General features: G+C 40.1%; 1 protein-coding gene across 1 annotated transcript in view; it reads left to right on the top strand.

Annotated features, from left to right (window-relative positions):
* LOC306762534 (pleckstrin homology domain-containing family A member 5-like) overlaps positions 1–16311 on the top strand; it is a gene marked incomplete at its 5' end in the record, with an annotated part of 76787 nt that extends 60476 nt beyond the window's left edge. Inside the window, 16 exons of the mRNA XM_079249056.1 lie at positions 333–452; positions 1320–1373; positions 4975–5037; positions 5123–5203; positions 6373–6522; positions 6653–6754; positions 7551–7709; positions 8145–8300; positions 8878–8998; positions 10870–10985; positions 12628–12837; positions 12955–13116; positions 14230–14363; positions 14757–14899; positions 15200–15299; positions 15599–16311. Coding sequence (XP_079105182.1) covers positions 333–452; positions 1320–1373; positions 4975–5037; positions 5123–5203; positions 6373–6522; positions 6653–6754; positions 7551–7709; positions 8145–8300; positions 8878–8998; positions 10870–10985; positions 12628–12837; positions 12955–13116; positions 14230–14363; positions 14757–14899; positions 15200–15291 — 1863 coding nt within the window. The 3' untranslated portion in view covers positions 15292–15299; positions 15599–16311. The remainder of the gene's footprint in view (positions 1–332; positions 453–1319; positions 1374–4974; positions 5038–5122; positions 5204–6372; positions 6523–6652; positions 6755–7550; positions 7710–8144; positions 8301–8877; positions 8999–10869; positions 10986–12627; positions 12838–12954; positions 13117–14229; positions 14364–14756; positions 14900–15199; positions 15300–15598) is intronic.
* Between the last annotated feature and the right edge of the window lie 1633 nt (positions 16312–17944).

The following is a 17944-nucleotide window of genomic DNA, read 5'->3' as shown; positions in this document are numbered from 1 at the left end:
CAACTCTAAGCCAGATCAGGAGTTTATGTCAAAGCCGCATGCAGAGTTATGTCCTGATGGCGCAGGAAACCTGGATTCTGTGATAAATACAACCTCTTCTGGTTTGAGAGAGATAAAGAAGTTGCATGCTGCTGACAGCGATAGCACCCTGGATAATCTTATGGTCCTGAACCGCATGAAAACCCAACACCAGGATATGCTCATCTATTTGGGTCCTGATGCCTCTTAATCTCCTATCCTGGTGTGCTCTCTCCTGTTCTCTCCCACCCCCCTCTTGCGGTGTGTCCCTCTTTTGTCGTGACTGTGTCCCCTCCCTCCTCCCTTCCTTGCAGCCCGAGGAACTGACTTTGCTTCTGATAAAGCTGCGACGGCAGCAGGCAGAGCTAAACAGTATCCGGGAGCACACTGTAGCGCAGCTTATGCAACTAAACATGGATGGCAACAACCCAAAGGTCAGGCCTCCGGACACGTCTCTACAAGCGTCTGTATTAGCTTGTGGTGTGTCTGCCATCTTTACACACTTCCATCATCCATCTCGATCTGGAAGATTTAGTTTGGTTTACTTGCATGGCTGATTTCAGGAGAGACACACTGCTGGCTTTTTGCTGGTTTGAAAATCATCTTACAACCAGCTTGTGACGTAACGAAGTTCATCAGTTCATTACATTTGATCCATTTTAGCAGAGCGAGCAGTTCATTATGTCATTTGCTACTCCAAGAGAGTCCAAGTAGATGTTACTTGGAAATGAAAGTTGAAGCCCTGGCAAGCGACTGAATAAGAAAGGCTCAGGCCAGTGACATAAAGGAATTTTATTTCCAGATTTCTGCAGTTAAATTCTCTTCCATGAAGCTAAACTGCAGATTTGATGATCAGGTTGGTCTGAAATGGAAGACTGTCGTCACTGTTTTTATCCTCTAAAGTATAAATGACTTAAAGCCTCCAGTGACCATTACAGCCAGAGATGTTCCAAATGTGTTGCCTTGTCATTTGAGGAAGATTTCATGTTTAACTTAACATTTTTTCTTTTATTTTGCCTGCGCTTGGTCAACACTGCATGTGGCCATTTTGTCATAATGGAGCTGCAGTAGAAGACTCATTGTGTTACCTTCTATAGTACACCCGGTACCTGACCTGTTTTCTTCACCTTGACTTGTCCTGCTTCCTTCTTCTCTGAATATATTTAGCTACATGGCTTGCTATTGTGATTTGTAAGTGAGAGATGCTCAGAGAGAGCATCAGGGAAAAAAAATGGCCTTTTCTCTCTTTTGTCTCACTGTCCTGTTGCCTTTTCTTTCCTCTCCTTTGCTGCTGACGCTAGAACGACATTCTCTCCCATCACCTCCAAAGGAACCTCATGTATTTGGACAATCAGGTGGGGTAATGCATGAGCGCATGCCCTTTTTTCTTTAGCAGTGAACAGAATTCATTAAATGCTTTGCTGTTACTATGTATATCAGCAGGCTGCCGTCAGCAGTTTTACTTGTTTCTACTCTGATGCCTAGCTAATCTATTAAGCTAAGTTATTCTTTATTTGTTCATAATAATAATAATAATAATAATAATAATAATATATAAAATGACTCAGAGCTTCACTAAAACAAATTAGACAAAAAAGCATCAATGATGGATGCAGTTATACACAATCAAGTTAAGAAAAAGACCTGAAACAGCAAGTTATGAAGAATAAACAGTGCATTCATCAAACACTGTGTAAAGAAGGGAAGTTTTAAGCTTGAGTTAAGACTATTTTTTCTTTCGTTTCAAGTTTATTTTACAAATGGGATGCATGATAACTGGGAGCAGCTTCGTGCAGATTTGTTTTAACAGTGAGGACAGAAAGTAAGCCTGTTCTGAAAGAGTAAAGATGCCTGAGAAGTCCAAACACACCGGAAGATCAGAAATGTAATTTTGCTCTAAATCATTTAAAAGCTTTACAAACCAGCTGATTTAGGAATCATGTGTGCTTATATATAATTTACTCGTCTTTTAATCTCACTTAAAATTGCTGATATGAAATTTTATGCCAGTTTTTGTGCTTTAGATGATCTGCCTTTAAACTTTTCATGTGAAGCTTCGTAATGCAGATTTATATAATCAAACTAAGTTTTTTTTCTTTCCTCATCTAGTTGCAATGAGTGTGATGCCTATAGCATGATCTATCTAATTTACCAGGCTTTATTTGGATGTTGTGGAGCCTTTCCCTTCAAGGGCCAGTTGATTCACTCGTCTCTAAAGTCACTATCAGCTACAGTAACTGAAAAACTTGCTAGTTCTTTTTCTGTGCCCCACATCTCGTCTGTATAGAAGCTTGAAGTCCTCAAGTTTTGCGTCTGCCACATATAGTACTTATACATATGTTTTACCCAGAGAAACTTTATTAATAAGGGGCAAATAAGGAACTGTAAAGTGCTTGCAAAGACATTTTTGCAATTGTTCCCTAATTAGTTACACTGAAGTGCATTTTAGTGTCCACAAAGGAGCACAAACACATTTCTAATGATTATTAAAGTAAAGCAAGCATTAGATTTATCTAATCACAGAGTATTTACTTACATTAGTCATCTAAACACTCATATCGCACCGTGCAGTGCAGCAGGCATTCTTGCTTTATCTGCATCATTATATTAAACAGAGTATTAATAACTTTAGGGAGAGGTAAGAAATAAGCTTCTGATGTTTTTGCACAATGAAATGTTCCTGATCCTGTTTGTAAATATTACTTATTGCTTTTTGGAGCTGCATCCGTCCCCGTCCTTCCTGGATGCACGTTTTTATGTCCAGGTCTGTTTCATTAGGTAGAGTGAGGTGTAATCCCACTGTGACTGTTGTCTCAGCAGTGAAGCACTGCTACAAACTTTCTGACACTTGCTGTATCACTCCTCTCTACACTGGACTAGATGAAGGAAAATGAGCCTTTAATCGTCATGACTCACACTTTGATTGAGAACTCTGCCCCAAGGCCTCAACTTTACCAGCAAGTAAGGCCAGCCTAAGGCTTTGCTCCACCTCATCCTCACCAGTAGCTGTTGTTCTCTTTGGTCTGTTTGCAATGCTCCTCCTTCGATGTCCAAGTCCTCACGGCATCTTGAGACCAGTTTCCTTGTATCGTTTGATATGCCAGCACCTGCCCATCCATTGCTTCTGACTGTTCTCTTCCTCTAGTAAGAAGTCATGTTCATGTGAGCATGACTTTTAAAACAGTATTATAATGTATGTACTCTCTGCTCTCCCTCCATTCTCTGGTTTTTATGTTGGGGTTGTATCCACATACACTAAGCTAGCAGCAGAGTTTGGACAATAGCTAGAAAGCACCAACATGCCTCTCTCGTCATATTTTTTTTCTGCTTGTTTTTCTGTGTGTCTACGTTTTCGCACCCTCGTGTCAGACTTTATCACTTGTCAGTTAGTCACAAAATGCATTTTCCCAAGTTAAAGTGAGCAGATTTTAAAAGCAGGTTTAATTTAAGTGCAATAATTTGAAGTTTTTCTCATATTTATCATAGAATGATTGAATAGTTAGGTTTAGTTAAATGGACAAACAAACATGTCTCCTCTGACTGTTTTGAGTCTTTTTTTTTTTTTTTTAGTGCATATGCTCTGTGAGTTAGTCTTTAAATGGAAGTATCAAGGGGTTCAGCTCTTCATCCCCACCCTAACCTCTTCTTGTCAGTTTGTTGATGGAAAGTACAGAGGGGTCAAAGTGCCGCCGAAGTCTGCCCTCATCCACCTCTTCACCCGTTCATCGGCATACCGGCTCCACTGCAGCTGCATTACCACCTGTTGAGTTGCCAGAAGTCTGTCTCCCTCCTCCTCTTCATGTCACTTGTAGTCCACACAGCACCACATGGAAGCTCCCTGAACTTATCTGTGGGAGAGTCTGCATGTTCAGTGTGGAATGCCATGTGGTTCTCGCTGCTTTAATTGTACCATGTGGTTCAAGTGAAGAAAAAAGTGCTGAGAAATGAGTGTGAAAGAGTGCAAGTGTGAGAGAAGAATGTTGCCTTCAAGCCTCACAGTATTTGGGCAGCAAGTCCTTCTGTGTTATTTAGTTATGTAGGTCACATTGGATTTGAAATTAAAACTTATTGTAATGTTAAAATGTCAAATCGGAGCTTTGAAGCTTTGCTGTTGAACTTTCACATATTTTTCAGCCAAAGCAGATCAAGGTTGCTTGCGCCGTTCAGTCATGCTTTTTGATATTTGATGCAGTTACACATTTCTCTCACCGGAAGGTAAATTTAAATTATGCCCCCTTTGGTCATTTCATATCTAATGTGAGAACAAACTAAATGCACAACCATGTCCCTGTCCTTATATATGTGAGCTGTCTTGTGGATGAATGAATGTGTGATATAGACATCTTCTGAAAACATGGGATCCAATGCAGCTGGAATAGCATCCCCTGTTTAAATTGTATTTATACAAGTACATTTGGACCACTTTTCTGTGGGTTAAAGTACCTAATTATTACTTGTTTGAAAATGTTCTGTACGTTACGACTCCCCCCCCCCTTTTTTTTTTTCCTTTTTTTTTTCTTTTTTTTTTTTTTATCTGAAGTAAATTTATTATTTTGATGCAACCAGAGACAGAATTATTGCTACAGTAGCTGGAGAAAAGACATTTAATCGACACAACTTGGCTGCAGACTATAGAGTTAGTGATCAAGATAAGTTCAAATGCTTTCCTTTTGCAATTTCAATACAACGTGATGCGTTTGCTGATGAAAAGAATGGCAGCATAATGAAATATGAAGCAGAAGAGTCATCAGCAGAGAAATTGTGTTCAGACTGGCTGGTTTTCCACCACAGGTTTGATCATGTAGATTGTGTGATTAAGTGAAATATGAATTCATATTCAAGAGTAAATCCAAGAGCTCAGCCAGAGCCTCGTAATGACACTGCATTAGATCTCCACATTCTAATATGTATGTACAGATTTAGTGTCTTTGCCTAATGCTCTGTCTGTCTTCACAGCTGAGTCCAGGGGAGTACAGGCAACAAGCCTACACTAGTATGCCAGAGGAAGTGGATACTGATGTGAGTTCAGCACTGTTCTCTTTTTTTACACGGTGTTTCATGGCATATAAAGTGGCTCACAACTTTTCTACTGTTTGGCCTTCAGACTAAACTGAGCAGGTTGTGTGAGCAAGATAAGCTGGTGAAAACTCAGGAGGACAAACTTCAGCAGCTGTACAGAGAGAAGGTAATGAAACACTGCGCGCCATCACATCTTCGCACGAAACATGTTTAGTTAGCCATGCTAACAAAGAGCTTTCATCTGGAAAGAAAAATAAACTTAAAAGAATACACATTTTAATGTTTGTGTGAACCGTGAACATCCCTGAGTTTAGCTTAGAAGAAAACACCTGAACTAAACAAACCAAAGCGTTTTGTGTATGCAGTCATGCTTAATTGTAAGTTATAACTAGAACTGCTGTCGTCAGGTTGATCCACCAGTCTGGGTTACGTTGCAAAATCATGTATGTCATGTGACTCTCTACTGTCAGCAGTGTGTTGTTGCTCTAGTTTCGGTGCAGCGTTGCACACACTACGGTAAAGAGTGCAGAGAAAGATCAGAAACACACCCTGCTGCCCCACTATACACTTCATGCAACTCCAAATCATTGCAGCCTGATTTCTTGCTTATCTGGAGTTTCCTCCAGACCGATAAGAAAGACAAATATTGCCAAATGAAATGTGGATATGTTTGTGTGATTGATTTGTAGATTTACAGGGAATTTGTTCGTAGAACTTCCTGTGGTTATGGATTAATGAATCATCATTCGTGTAACTTCCTGCCTTGCAGATTAGCACAGTGCAGTGACACAAATCCCTGTGCTTTTCTCATTTCCTTGCAAACTGACATTTTAATATCAGCAGTCTCCTTTGGAAATGCTGTTTTAAACAACGGTTAGCATTAGTGAACACCTTGAATCCTGAACTATATTTATTAACAGCACTGTAAATTGGATTTAGACACACCGCTTTGAACAGCATCCATAAATCCCATCTGGTGAGATTGAACATCCAACAGTGTTTAAACACTGCAGTTGGTAAATTTGTGAAAAAACAGTGATTGTGAACGCTGCTCTCTTACACGCAGTGGGCAGCATTTATAATCTCTGCAGCAGCAAAGCAAAAGGACTCCTTTATCACTTAAAACAGACCAAACTGATCTGAAGTCAGGCTCTGGCATAAATCAGCATCAAAATCACAGATTAAAATATGAAATAAAAAAAATGCTATGAAAAGGATATTTTCTTTTTCTCTCTGCTACTTGCATCAATAATCCAATATGGGTTTGTTTGAGTTAAATGATCCGAACATTACAATGACAAATTGAATACTGTTGATGTGTGTTTGTTCTTTCAGCACACCTTGGAGACGGCGCTCCTGTCGGCCAGCCAGGAGATTGAGCTGGGCTCAGACAACCCGGCAGCCATGCAGAGTGTCATCCAACAGAGAGACTTGCTACAAAGCGGCCTCCTCAGCACCTGCAGAGAGCTTTCTAGAGTCACGGCTGTACGTATTAGGCTACAACAATCCACCCTGCACGGACACGGAAGCTCTCTTTCATCAACTCTTCTAATAATATTCCAGACTGTTTGTCACTGTCACTCACAAAAGTATGTTTTCTTCATACGAAAACCAGGAGCTGGAGCAGTCGTGGAGGGAATATGACAAATTGGAGGGAGATGTGACTTTAGCCAAGAGTAACTTGCTGGAGCAACTAGAAGCGTTGGGGAGCCCACAGGTATGATCGTTTCTCTGGGAAGCTCCATTTCTTTAGTGTTGTGGAGCATCTACTGTTTCACTGACTGCAAAACACATAAGTACACTTCAGCTTGAAATGCACAGAGCTTCAATGAAAGTCCAGCTTATAATCAACCTTATTACAGACAGATTGTGATTTTGGACTATAAGAATGAAGATCTCTGCTCTAAGGCCCTGATCTCCTTGCAGAGAAAGTTAAATTAAACTATCAAAGCAGCACAGCAAGTGATTGATGACTGAAGTGATTATGGTGCAAGTCTTAATTAAGTCCGTCTTTCATCTTGTCCTTCATCAAAAGAGCTGTTTAGAGGCAGACACAAACTGTTCCTACAGTTATGCTTGGTTTAGCCCAAGTCAGAGCAAGTGTTCATTTAGACCAGAGAAGTCATGGAGTCTAGACACCTCCTCCTTCTCACAGACCTGTCATCAGCAGGGGGAGTTAATTGTATGGCTCTATTGCTTGCTCTTTCCATTTCCTTCTATCCACTGTTTGTACAGCCTCGTTTAAACTTCCTTGTCTTTCCTTCGTGCCGCCACCGTTTTTAATTTTTTTTTTTTTTTCTTTTACAAACTGCAGTAACTTGAACACATTAGTGTCTGCATAATCTGCATACCCCACTGTTAAAATGACCCCATTTCATTCAGTGCACTCCCATTTAACTTATATTCTGTCTGCATCTTTTTCAGCCTCATACATCTTAATTTTACATCATTAACTAGATAACAAAAGCAAAGTTGTTGTTTTGTTTTGTTTTTTTTTTTCTGTGTGCACTCAGACGGAGCCTCCCAGTCAGCAGCATGTCCACATACAGAAAGAGCTGTGGAAGATTCAAGATGTGATGGAAGCACTCAATAAAAGCAAAGCCCAGAGAAACGACATTGATGGCATGGATTTCTATGGATCCAGGACCGGCTTCAGTAAGCACAAAAATGAGGTGAGGCGGTACCAACCAAAAAAAAAAAAAAAGAAATGGTCTAGCGTCTGAGATGTGGATATGTTGAATACGAACTGGGCTTCTGTCCAGACTTTGCCATTGTGAATTAGATATGCTAGAAGGTATTTTAGCTCAATTTTTTTGACAGAAAATCCCACTAATTTCAAGCAAAACTGACAGCATCTGCAGTTATACTGATGATGATTAGCGTAGCTGAGGACTCAAACAGCCAGTTCTGCTTTTGAACAAAATAAATGGGGGGTCTCTAAAGAAATACATCAGTCAAGCGGTAACAACAGCGAGGGCTCTCTCTGGCTAATCAGCCAGTCAGCCTGATCCTGTGGGCCAGAACTGCTCTGTACCAGATGGCTGTTGCCCTGATCCCACATGGTGGCACCATGTGTCACCTTGCTTCCTGCCCTGTATAATCCCCAGGAGGAAGACTCTGTACCCCCACGGCCACCCCTACCCCAGTCCTACGAGCCCAACCCCCCCATCGTGCCCCCTCATCCCTCTCATGCTGGTGTGCACCCCTCTTCACTACCCAGGCCAGAGGACAGGAAGGCCAATCACAGGAATAGCACGCACAGCGTAAGCTCGTTGACCCGTTGACCCCATGTTTGACCCCCGCCCCCAGCTGTGTCATCACATAACTTACTGTGGTGTGTTTAGATTATATTTGTTTGAATAACGTTCATTTTATTCCACACATTTAATGCCTTGTGTTCTTTTTTTTTTGTGTGTTTAATTCCTCACATTACAATCTCTCTCTCTCTCTCTCTCTCTCTCTCTCTCTCTCTCCTCTCTCTCTCTCTCTCTCTCTCTCTCTCTCTATATATATATATATATATATATATATATATATATATATATATATATATATATATATATATATATACTTACACATTATATAATTTTTGGTTTTTAATTTGATTACATCACCATCCTTTTCTGTGTCTTCCTGGATATAAAGAAGTGATCATTTCTGTTTTGATTTTATTTATTTGTTGTGTCCATGTTGTAAATAAAGCCACATGCCTGCTACACCTTAACTGTTTTCTCTTTAAACTGTATACTATATGTTTGTGTTTTAATCTCACCCAGAGCACCAAGTTCAACTGTATCTCAGATCATTGTCATTTCTTTTGGTCTTCCCTCTCATCTGAAGGCTCCTGACTACAGGCTGTATAAGAGTGAACCAGAGCTCACCACAGTAACTGAGGTGGATGAGAGCAATGGGGAAGACAGATCTGAAAATCCATCTGATAGAGAACATTCTGGAAACAAAGGTGTGTTTAAGTAAAAATCGATGCATTGGGGTGTTGTTTTTTTTCTGATGATGATGCAGTTTCATCTGAGTCACTTAACTCCAGATGAAGGGTCAGTGATCATTTTCACATCTTACATTTTAAATTGTTACATTGCAAGTTTGGTGACAAAAAGTAGAGTCCATGCAGGAGTCAGTACTCATTCATCCCTTTTTAAATAATGTTTAATTACTACGATCAACCATTCTCAGTTTTTAAGGATACAAAGAGTATTTAGAGGGACAAATTTCTGTCCCAGCCCTCATCTTAGTTTCCATGGTTACCTTGGCAAATATTTTACTCTAGCATCACTTTGGTGGGTCAGGCTTTATCTCTTAGGGCTTAATCTAGTTCAGAAATTACAAAATAACTTCTTGGCAACCATCATTTGTTGTGCAGTGGTTACTATGGTTACAGTAGCATTTGCACTTGACTTTGATTTAATATTTTAGTAACATTACTGTAATTTAATGACTTTATATTTACTAGTATGGGCTCATTTCTGCCTTATTATAGCATTATAGATAAATGAATGAATATAAAGAACAGTTAATGCAGACAATTGTTTCAGCATCGCTTCACAGCTCTGAATACACAGTCCAAGCACAAATGACAGTGGGAGTAGGACAGGCTTGAGATGTTTGCATTCACGCAGTTCAGCCATTAAGAGCAGTTTTTGTGCCAAGGTCTAATCCCCATAGATGTGTAGATAAATGTCTACATCTTACTTTTCCAACTCTTCCAAATCTCTGCTCTATAGAAGCCACAAACCAAATCATTTTATGGATTTGTGACAGAAACCACAGAGGATCTAAAGAACAAAACCCATCATCTGAATATATGCACAAGTTTAAGCACACTATCTTTAATTTTCTCTTTCATCTTTTCTACTCTCACATAGAAGTGCTGAGATGCTACTCCAGCTTTTTGTCTCTTCCAGCATGGCAACACAACTGATGGCTGGAAATTCACCATCAGATATTGTTCCCCTCGGTGTCGAAGGAAAGCAGCTTCACACAGTCTTGAAATCCATATGCTGACCTTTTACATTTTAACAAATAAATCCTGAAATTTTAATCCTCTGCCAATAGTTGTTTTTGGGAAGCACTGGCTTAGGTAGTGGAGCAGGTTGTCCAGTGACTGGAAAGTTGGTGGTTTGATTGTGACCTTGTTTGTCTCTACTTTTGGCATTGCTGGTGTATGAGTGTATGGTGGTGGTTGTAGAGCTACACGTGTAGCTTACCACCACCGAGAAGGAATGAGGACTGACTAAAAAAAGAATCCACTAAAGTGCTTTGGGTGCCTTGAAAAGCACTATCGAAATCTAATTCATTATTTTTGATTTTATTACATTATTGTATTGTTTATTACAATGATTTTATTGATTTGAATGTTTATATGATATTTAGAAGAAATCTTGTAGCTGCTAGTGTGAAAGGGATTGCAGTGGCTAGAAGGAAATTATTTAAAGTGATTGCAAACCAAAAGTAGCTGAACTTCTTAAATATAGCAGTACATTTAATATAAAAGTGCACGATACATTTATTTTTAATTCATTATTGAAGTTTGTGTTCAACAGTGTGAAGAACTGGAATTAATCACAGAAAGTCATGTGAATAATTCTGATTTAAAAATTACAATAGTTGGTTTGTAAATAACGAGTAGAAGTGGCTTGAATTTAGTGAAATACGAATTAAAACTACTCTTCATAGGAGGCAAGAGGCTTTCTGCTTGTATGTTTGAACTTTAGTTGATGAGTCATTTGGAATCGGCTGTCGTATTTCCTGCATCTTGGATTTCAACAATGAGCAAAGTAAACCTCTTCACAATGTGTTGTCCCCTCTTCTTTTTAGCCATGTCCTACCCAGTTGGCATCGTCCCACCCAGAACCAAATCTCCCGTGCCAGATTCTTCCTCCATAGCATCCTACGTAACTTTAAGGAAAAGCAGAAAGCCTGATCCCAGGACGGTGAGTCAGTGAACTTGTAATAGTAACGGCACATTTTTCTCACTGTATCATTTCTAGAGTTGTAAGCTGTAGATATACAAATTTGTTTTGTTTTTCTGTCATGGTGTTCTATGGGCAGTAGGGCTGGGTGATATGACCTAAATCTCATATCCCGATATAGTTCATTTTATATCCCCATTACGATATACATAACGACAAAATAGTTTGTGTAATTTAGTGTCGGTCATCAGTTATTTGCCAGGTCTGCTTGACAACAGCAGCAGTGATCTCCTTCCATCTGCAGGAACTATGGCCGTATGGCGTTTCACAAGTAAAAGCCTGTTACAGCGATTGTGTCTGGAGTTTATTATAAGTGCTTTCACCTCCACTTGACGCTGTTTTTGTGGCATTTGCTCAATGACTCTATTCTTTATTCTGTATTCTTTTTCCTGATTCTTGTGCAGGTGATAAAATGAGTTTGTTGTGTTGGAGTCTGTTGTCGGGACTGTGAGCTAGTCTGTTGTGGCTTCCACGTTGGTCTCTTTATATCCAAACGGAATATATGTTTATGTATTGCAGCATGCATGCCGTAAAGTGCATCTGCAGTAAAGCACCTTATTGTGATGTAAACAATAGAGCTTCATGTGAAACTATAGACATTTTCTATCGTCCAAACGATTTATATCGTCTTATCAACAAGCCCTAATGGACAGCTGTGAAATTTTCTCAAATTTTATATTCTCCCTTCCCAATTGGTTGACAGAGGAGGCCAGTCATCACATGACTCGAGTGTGACTCATGTTGTCACAACAGGCTCACATGAAATAGATGCCAAGCTTGGTTTATACCGTTTCCAGCCTCATTCACTATCATCTGACACGGCTGACTGTGTCATTAGTGCACCACACTGCAGGGCGTGTCCTGTTTTTCTGCAAGTACATGAGTTTATGTTGAATAAAGCTGAACTTATCATAGTGATGTCCACACTCAGTTTTCCTTGTAGGCCATGTTGTCACAGGCCTGCAGAGATGAACAGGAGCAGTAGAGAATGTGTCCTCTGGCTCTGCAACGAGTCCACATCTGTCAGTCCTCCAGCATGGCTCAAGCCTTAAAATGAGTGACTTCACATCATCAGCCTATCAGCTTCTGCTGTTCAGGCGTCAGCAAGCCTCCGGCACCTCAGAGTGTATCCATGTGTGCCAGCATTAGTGACTGAATAGCAGTCAGGGCTTTTGAACATTAATCAGCCATTTCAACAATCAAGGAACAGAAATGTTTTTTCCCCATTTGGCGCAGTTTGTCCTGAGATAATTCTGCCTGCTAAAGTTTAGATTATATTCAGCAATACTAATACTGCGAATGCTGCACAGTGAGATCAGATGCAACCAGACTGGGAGACCACTTTGCTTCGAGAACTGAGGTTCTGCAAAGCTACAAGCTCACGGTGGAGTATTTGTCACAATGCTGGATACTTCGACAGTAAAATGATCTAAGATTATGTCTCCTGGCTGTTGAGAATCCCAGTTGAAGACCATAATGAGACGTCTGGTCTTTAAGTGCTTTTTTCCCATGTGTCTGGCTTCATATTTTATTTTCCTCATGTTTCTACTTTTACTTTTTTTTACAGTATACATTAAATTTTGTCTTTCCATCTTTGTCTTAGGACCGTCCCCGCAGTGCTGTGGAGCAGCAGCTTTCTGCTGTGGACGGCAACCGGCCCAGGATGAGTGTGGAGGAGCAGCTGGAGAGGATCCGTCGCCACCAGCAGGGAGCCCTCAGAGGAAAGAAAAAAGGTTTCAGCAGCCGGGGAGGCAGCCAAGAAAACACACCCATCCGCAGTCACTCATTTACTAATCATTTCCGCAGCACGCAGGTAGTCGACTACGGATATAAAGTCAGAATATTTACAAATGAAATCTGGGATTTCTCCAGTTAGGTAATGTGAATGAACTTTTTCCTTTTTCTATCTGTGCTTATTTTCTATCTTTAGTCCCAAATGAGGCGCAGGGATGAAGTAATGAGCAGTGACATTCTGGAGTTGGAGGCCTCTCTGCGGCATCAGGAGGTGGTGAAGGAGCAGGAGACGCCTGCAGAGGAGATCGCCCGTCTCAAAGAATCCTTGCAATCCGATCATTTCAATGTGGACCGAGAGGTTAGCGGTGTCTGTTATTCTGCTCACATCCCTACTGAGAGGGTTCATCTTACACTTCATTTCACAATTATAAAAGATCATTTTTTACTGCTTAGATCACACACTCATAAACTTTGAGAAATTTCCCCCCCCTTTGGTTGGAAATAGAAAAGTTATGGCTTGCACACACCACCATTTATATATTAACAAAAAAAAAACATGTGTCTGGCAGAAATTCAGCAGTGATGGCTACTATATAAGCGCTTCGTATTTTCTCTTTTGACGATCTAAAGGCGTTTGGTGTCATGTGCCACTGCCTGCTCAATACTTTGCTGTGCAATTTTTCTGACAGAACTGATAGATTATCCGGTTGCAGTTGTTGCCCCTTCGAAGTGTCGCAAAGCGTCTCACTCAGAGACAACAGAAAGAAATTCTCTTGTTTTTCTGCACCAACAACAACTTTATTCTCAGTGCTGTCCCACCTACTGGTCCTACTGGTTCTGTCTGAAACCAGCCATGTTGGTTACTGTTTCTTTGTTAGACTATATTGTTAAAGCCTCTGAAGCATATTTTGTTGCGTCTGTTGCTTCAGTAAAGTCGATGAGTGACATGGTTAGCACCTGTGCAATCCTACCTGTGCCTCCTGTTGGGGGATGGCAGCCATATTAGAAAACATCCAGTCTGTGCTTAAACATTGATACCAAAGTGGGGAAAATCTTCACCCTGGAAGGTGTTTTCTTGAGTTTGTTTTTGTTGCTCAAAACTGAGTTCAAATGTGAGGCAAAAAAAAAGTCTTTGTGTAAATTCCCATGTTGGTGCAGACATGGCAGCAGATAGCAGCACAAAGTCCTTCTAGTTTGTTCCAAACTAACCCACATGCAGCAAATGAAGCATTTCTCACAACTTTATTTAGGTCTAAAACACACAATTGGACCCATTTTCTACTGTAGATTATAATGTTGTTAATGAGATGCTGCTTGTTTAAAACAAACTTTCTGGTTTATATTTATTTGTAATGCATTGATATGATGGACTGAGGATCGCTTTTCCCCCACATTGATCGATGAAGCATGAAGCAACATTTTATTGTACATAAAACATGCCACTTATTCTTGCCTGGTTGTGTTTCCTCAGCTCTCTGTGCCTGACAAAGTGCTGATTCCTGAGCGTTACATTGAATCAGACCCAGAGGAAGCTCTGAGTCCTGAGCAGGAGGCTGATAAGCAAAAGAAAGTTGACCGCATCAAAGCCCTGATTGCCAAAAACAGGTAAATATACCTGTAACTAATCATTAGTGTGGTCAGGTCTACTTCAGCCATGGATATTAGAAAGAAATCCTTTAGTGAAAGGGAAATCTTTGGAGGTTAGCAGAGATATTTCCAAGCAGATGTCAGTTTTATTTAGAAGTCAGAGGTCAGTTTGGGGTCATTGCAGGACATTACCATAGATAGACATGAATGGAGGCAACTCCTTCCCAACTCCATTTATCTACATCAATGTGTCAGAAGTGCAGAGAAGGTCCTCTTAGAGACATTTTCTTCCTAATGGCATCGAGTCCTTTTGAACCTGTTACTTCAACACAATTTGTCTGTATATTTATTTGTGAAGTTCTACAATGCATACTACAGAAGCTGTGTGTTTTTGTGTGTGTTTGCTCCTAGCATGCAGAATGTGCTACCTAGTTTGGCTCTAAGCCCAGAAGAAGAGAATGAAGTGGAGGTTACTGTACAAGAGAAAGAGAAGATGATTAATATCTCCTATGAGCTGGCAGCAGAGGCCTCCAAACGCAGCAAGCTGGTTGCAGGTACAACTCCAGAGGGAGCACAGGGAGTCGCTGGTTCTGATCAAAGAGATGCATGTGCTAAAACAAACGCTGGTGGGAGCTTGCTGTTAGAAACTCTTGCTTCCATTATATACTGTATGTGCTGCTTAGTACTTCATTTGTCGTCACACTCTTCATTAATTGCATTAATTGCATTAATTCCATTGACTTGACTGTTTATTTCTGTTGTTTGGCCATTTAGTCATTAATCACTGATCTGATTAGTTTATTTTTGTCATTTCTATGTGCCTGTGTGCTCAACATGTTGCTGTTTCATTGCAGTGAAAAGCCTGTCGTCTTCTTCCCCACCCCTTCCACAGTCTCCCAGCACACCCCCTCCGCTCACTGATGGCTCTCACTTCATGTGTGTGTAGTAGCACCAGTAAGCGCTTTCATCATCCTGTTTTGTCCACACTCATATTTCTGTAGTGTTTGAAATTTTGTCTCTTCGGGGTAAAAAAAAAAAAAAAAAAATGTAATGGTGAACGGAGCAATCATGGGTACTTTGATGTTTTGTGTTGCTCTAAATATTCTTTTTCTCCCGGACTGTGATTGACATGACTGCTTTCTGTTACATTGTCTGAACTGTTTGTGTGTTATTTAAGTGACTGCTATAATACAGCTATACTGCAGAAATATGAGCCTTTGAAATCACTTTAAACCCAACCTGTTGTCCTCCAGCACAGGCTCTGGCCTCAGTGAAGACCTATACATGAAGGAGAGCAGTGGAGGCATAAGGCAGCTCCTGAGGACTTCCCTGCAGGAGACCAGCACAAGGCTTGGGCCTCCAGAGAGTCAAACTGCCGGCTTCATCCTCACAGGGCTTAACCTCTGACTTCTGTACGCTCACTGTGACGTCGAACGCTCAAACGGCACTAACGCTCTTTATTCTGAGACATTTATCTTTTCTCGCCTCGCTTTGAGATGCGCCTCTTTCCTGCTTTCACGCTTCTACTGATGCAGATTGTTTTTCAGGTTTTACAAGGTTTTTAAGTTTGTTTCAAATATTTATATGCTTTTATTAGGTTCTAGCTGGAATGTGGGCCGATGTAAATCTGTACATACAGGAGGCTAACAGACTGAGCTCTGTTGTGAGTCCAATAGACTGTGACAGAATATTTTAGGCCAAGCCACATTTTCCTCTCACATTTCCTCCTGCTCAAAATAAGTTTCAGGATTTTTTTTTCCACATTCTTTTGCTTCTGTTAAATCTTCTGTATCTTACTAAGCTGCTTTTTCAGATACTGATCAATAGCTTAACAGGTCATATTTATCCATTTATTGTACAGAAATTAATAAGTAATATAGATCCCTCCAATATAATAAAGGAGGAGCCACTTTAGTGCTGTAGGCAAAGACTATTTGTAATTTCCTGGGTTTTAATTATTTAAAGATGGGGTTTGCAGTCATTGGCACATTGTTGCCGGTACATATGTGAATGTTCTGACTTAAGTCACTCTTCACTGTCCTTTTATATGGCTGAGAGATATATTTAAATTTGGGGGGGGGGGGGGGGGGGGGGTGTCAGAGCTCAAATATCCTTGACCACACGTTGGTTTTAACCCCTAGAGATAAAATATAAAAAAGGATTAGTACGTGTATAGAGCAATAAAAAAATGAAGCCTATGTAAATTCAGGGGTATTTTATGTGTGTGTGTGTGTGTGTGGGGGGGGGGGGGGGGTGTACAAAGTGTAATTATTAGAGATTTACTGTGTATATAATGTACATGGTACATCTGGATGGGAGGATATGTCCAGCATATGGTTACATACCATATTTGATTTGCAGATGTTTACATACCATCTGTTTTATATCCTATTAAATAAATGTTGCTGTTCTTAATGCCTGGTGGTTGATTTGTCTTCTTTGTGTATTTATTTCAAAGCCATTTTTGGAAAAAGGAAAAAAAGGTATAATTTAGATTTAATCCCACTGGGCGTTAATGTGCATCATGAGAATTTCTGTGTAGTCAAAGACTGTGCTAAAACTTTCGGCAAATTTGGATTTCCAGAAATGTTTTATATCTCGAAAGTCATCGCTAACTTTTCCTTAACATATTTCAAATTGCATGTTTGAAGAGCAACCTTATAAATGATGTGATAAGCTTAGTTTGAAGTTATACATGTTTTCTACACCTGCATTATGCTATTCATGAAGCAAAAGGAAGGGTGGTCCCTGGCCAAGTTGACAGTTTGGCAACACTAAGAATTCCTTATTAAATTCATTAGATCACATCGGGGATGTCCAAAGTCAGTCCTCAAGGGGACGACGTCCTGGTTTTTGATTTATCAACACACCTGGCTTCCATCAAATGGATCCAACAGCCAATGAAATTCTGAAGAATGATTGATTGTTTTGAGTGAGGTGTGTTGGAGCAGGGATACGTGGAAAACCTGCAGGATTGTGGCCCTCGAGAACCGGAGCAGTGGGCCCTGCCCAGGATTAGATACATTGATAAAACTACCTCAAGTCTGCGGTCGTTTGAACAGACTATGGTGCCCTCTGGTGGAATAAATGGCTTATGTTCATTTGTGATGTAAAGTATCAGCCAAACACACAGACAAGCTGTTTTTTCTCAAGTGACAACTCAGAAAACTAAAGTTGGACCAAAACATAAGATTCTCATCAGAAGAGTGTCAAAAATATTTCAGTGACCTGGTGAATCAACCAACAGTTGACATTTCTACATTGAGTTTATTGAGCCATCAGTACCAGCTGTAAGGAAAGTTGGAAAAAAACATCATGCTTGAATAGCTGGTGTTCCTTCTTCCAAAGAAGTAAAAGTGTTTCCCAAAATTTCTGCAGATTTTTTTTCTGCTTTCCTTTTTGTGCCTTTTTTTAAACTCAAACCATCCGTCACTGTTTTTGGGCTCAATGACAGCAGACTCTCAAAGTTTCTCTGAATATAAGGTATCTAATAGTGTTGTGTTTATTTTTTCCAGTAGTTCATGGGTTTTTTGTTTTGGTTTTTTTTTTTTTTTTTTTTTTTTTGTACAAAGAATTAATACCTTTTTCTAACCAGAACT

The sequence above is a fragment of the Telmatherina bonti genome, assembly GCF_933228915.1.
Source record: "Telmatherina bonti genome assembly, chromosome: 2".
NCBI lineage: Eukaryota > Metazoa > Chordata > Actinopteri > Atheriniformes > Telmatherinidae > Telmatherina > Telmatherina bonti.
This window is presented reverse-complemented; position numbering and strand designations above follow the sequence as displayed.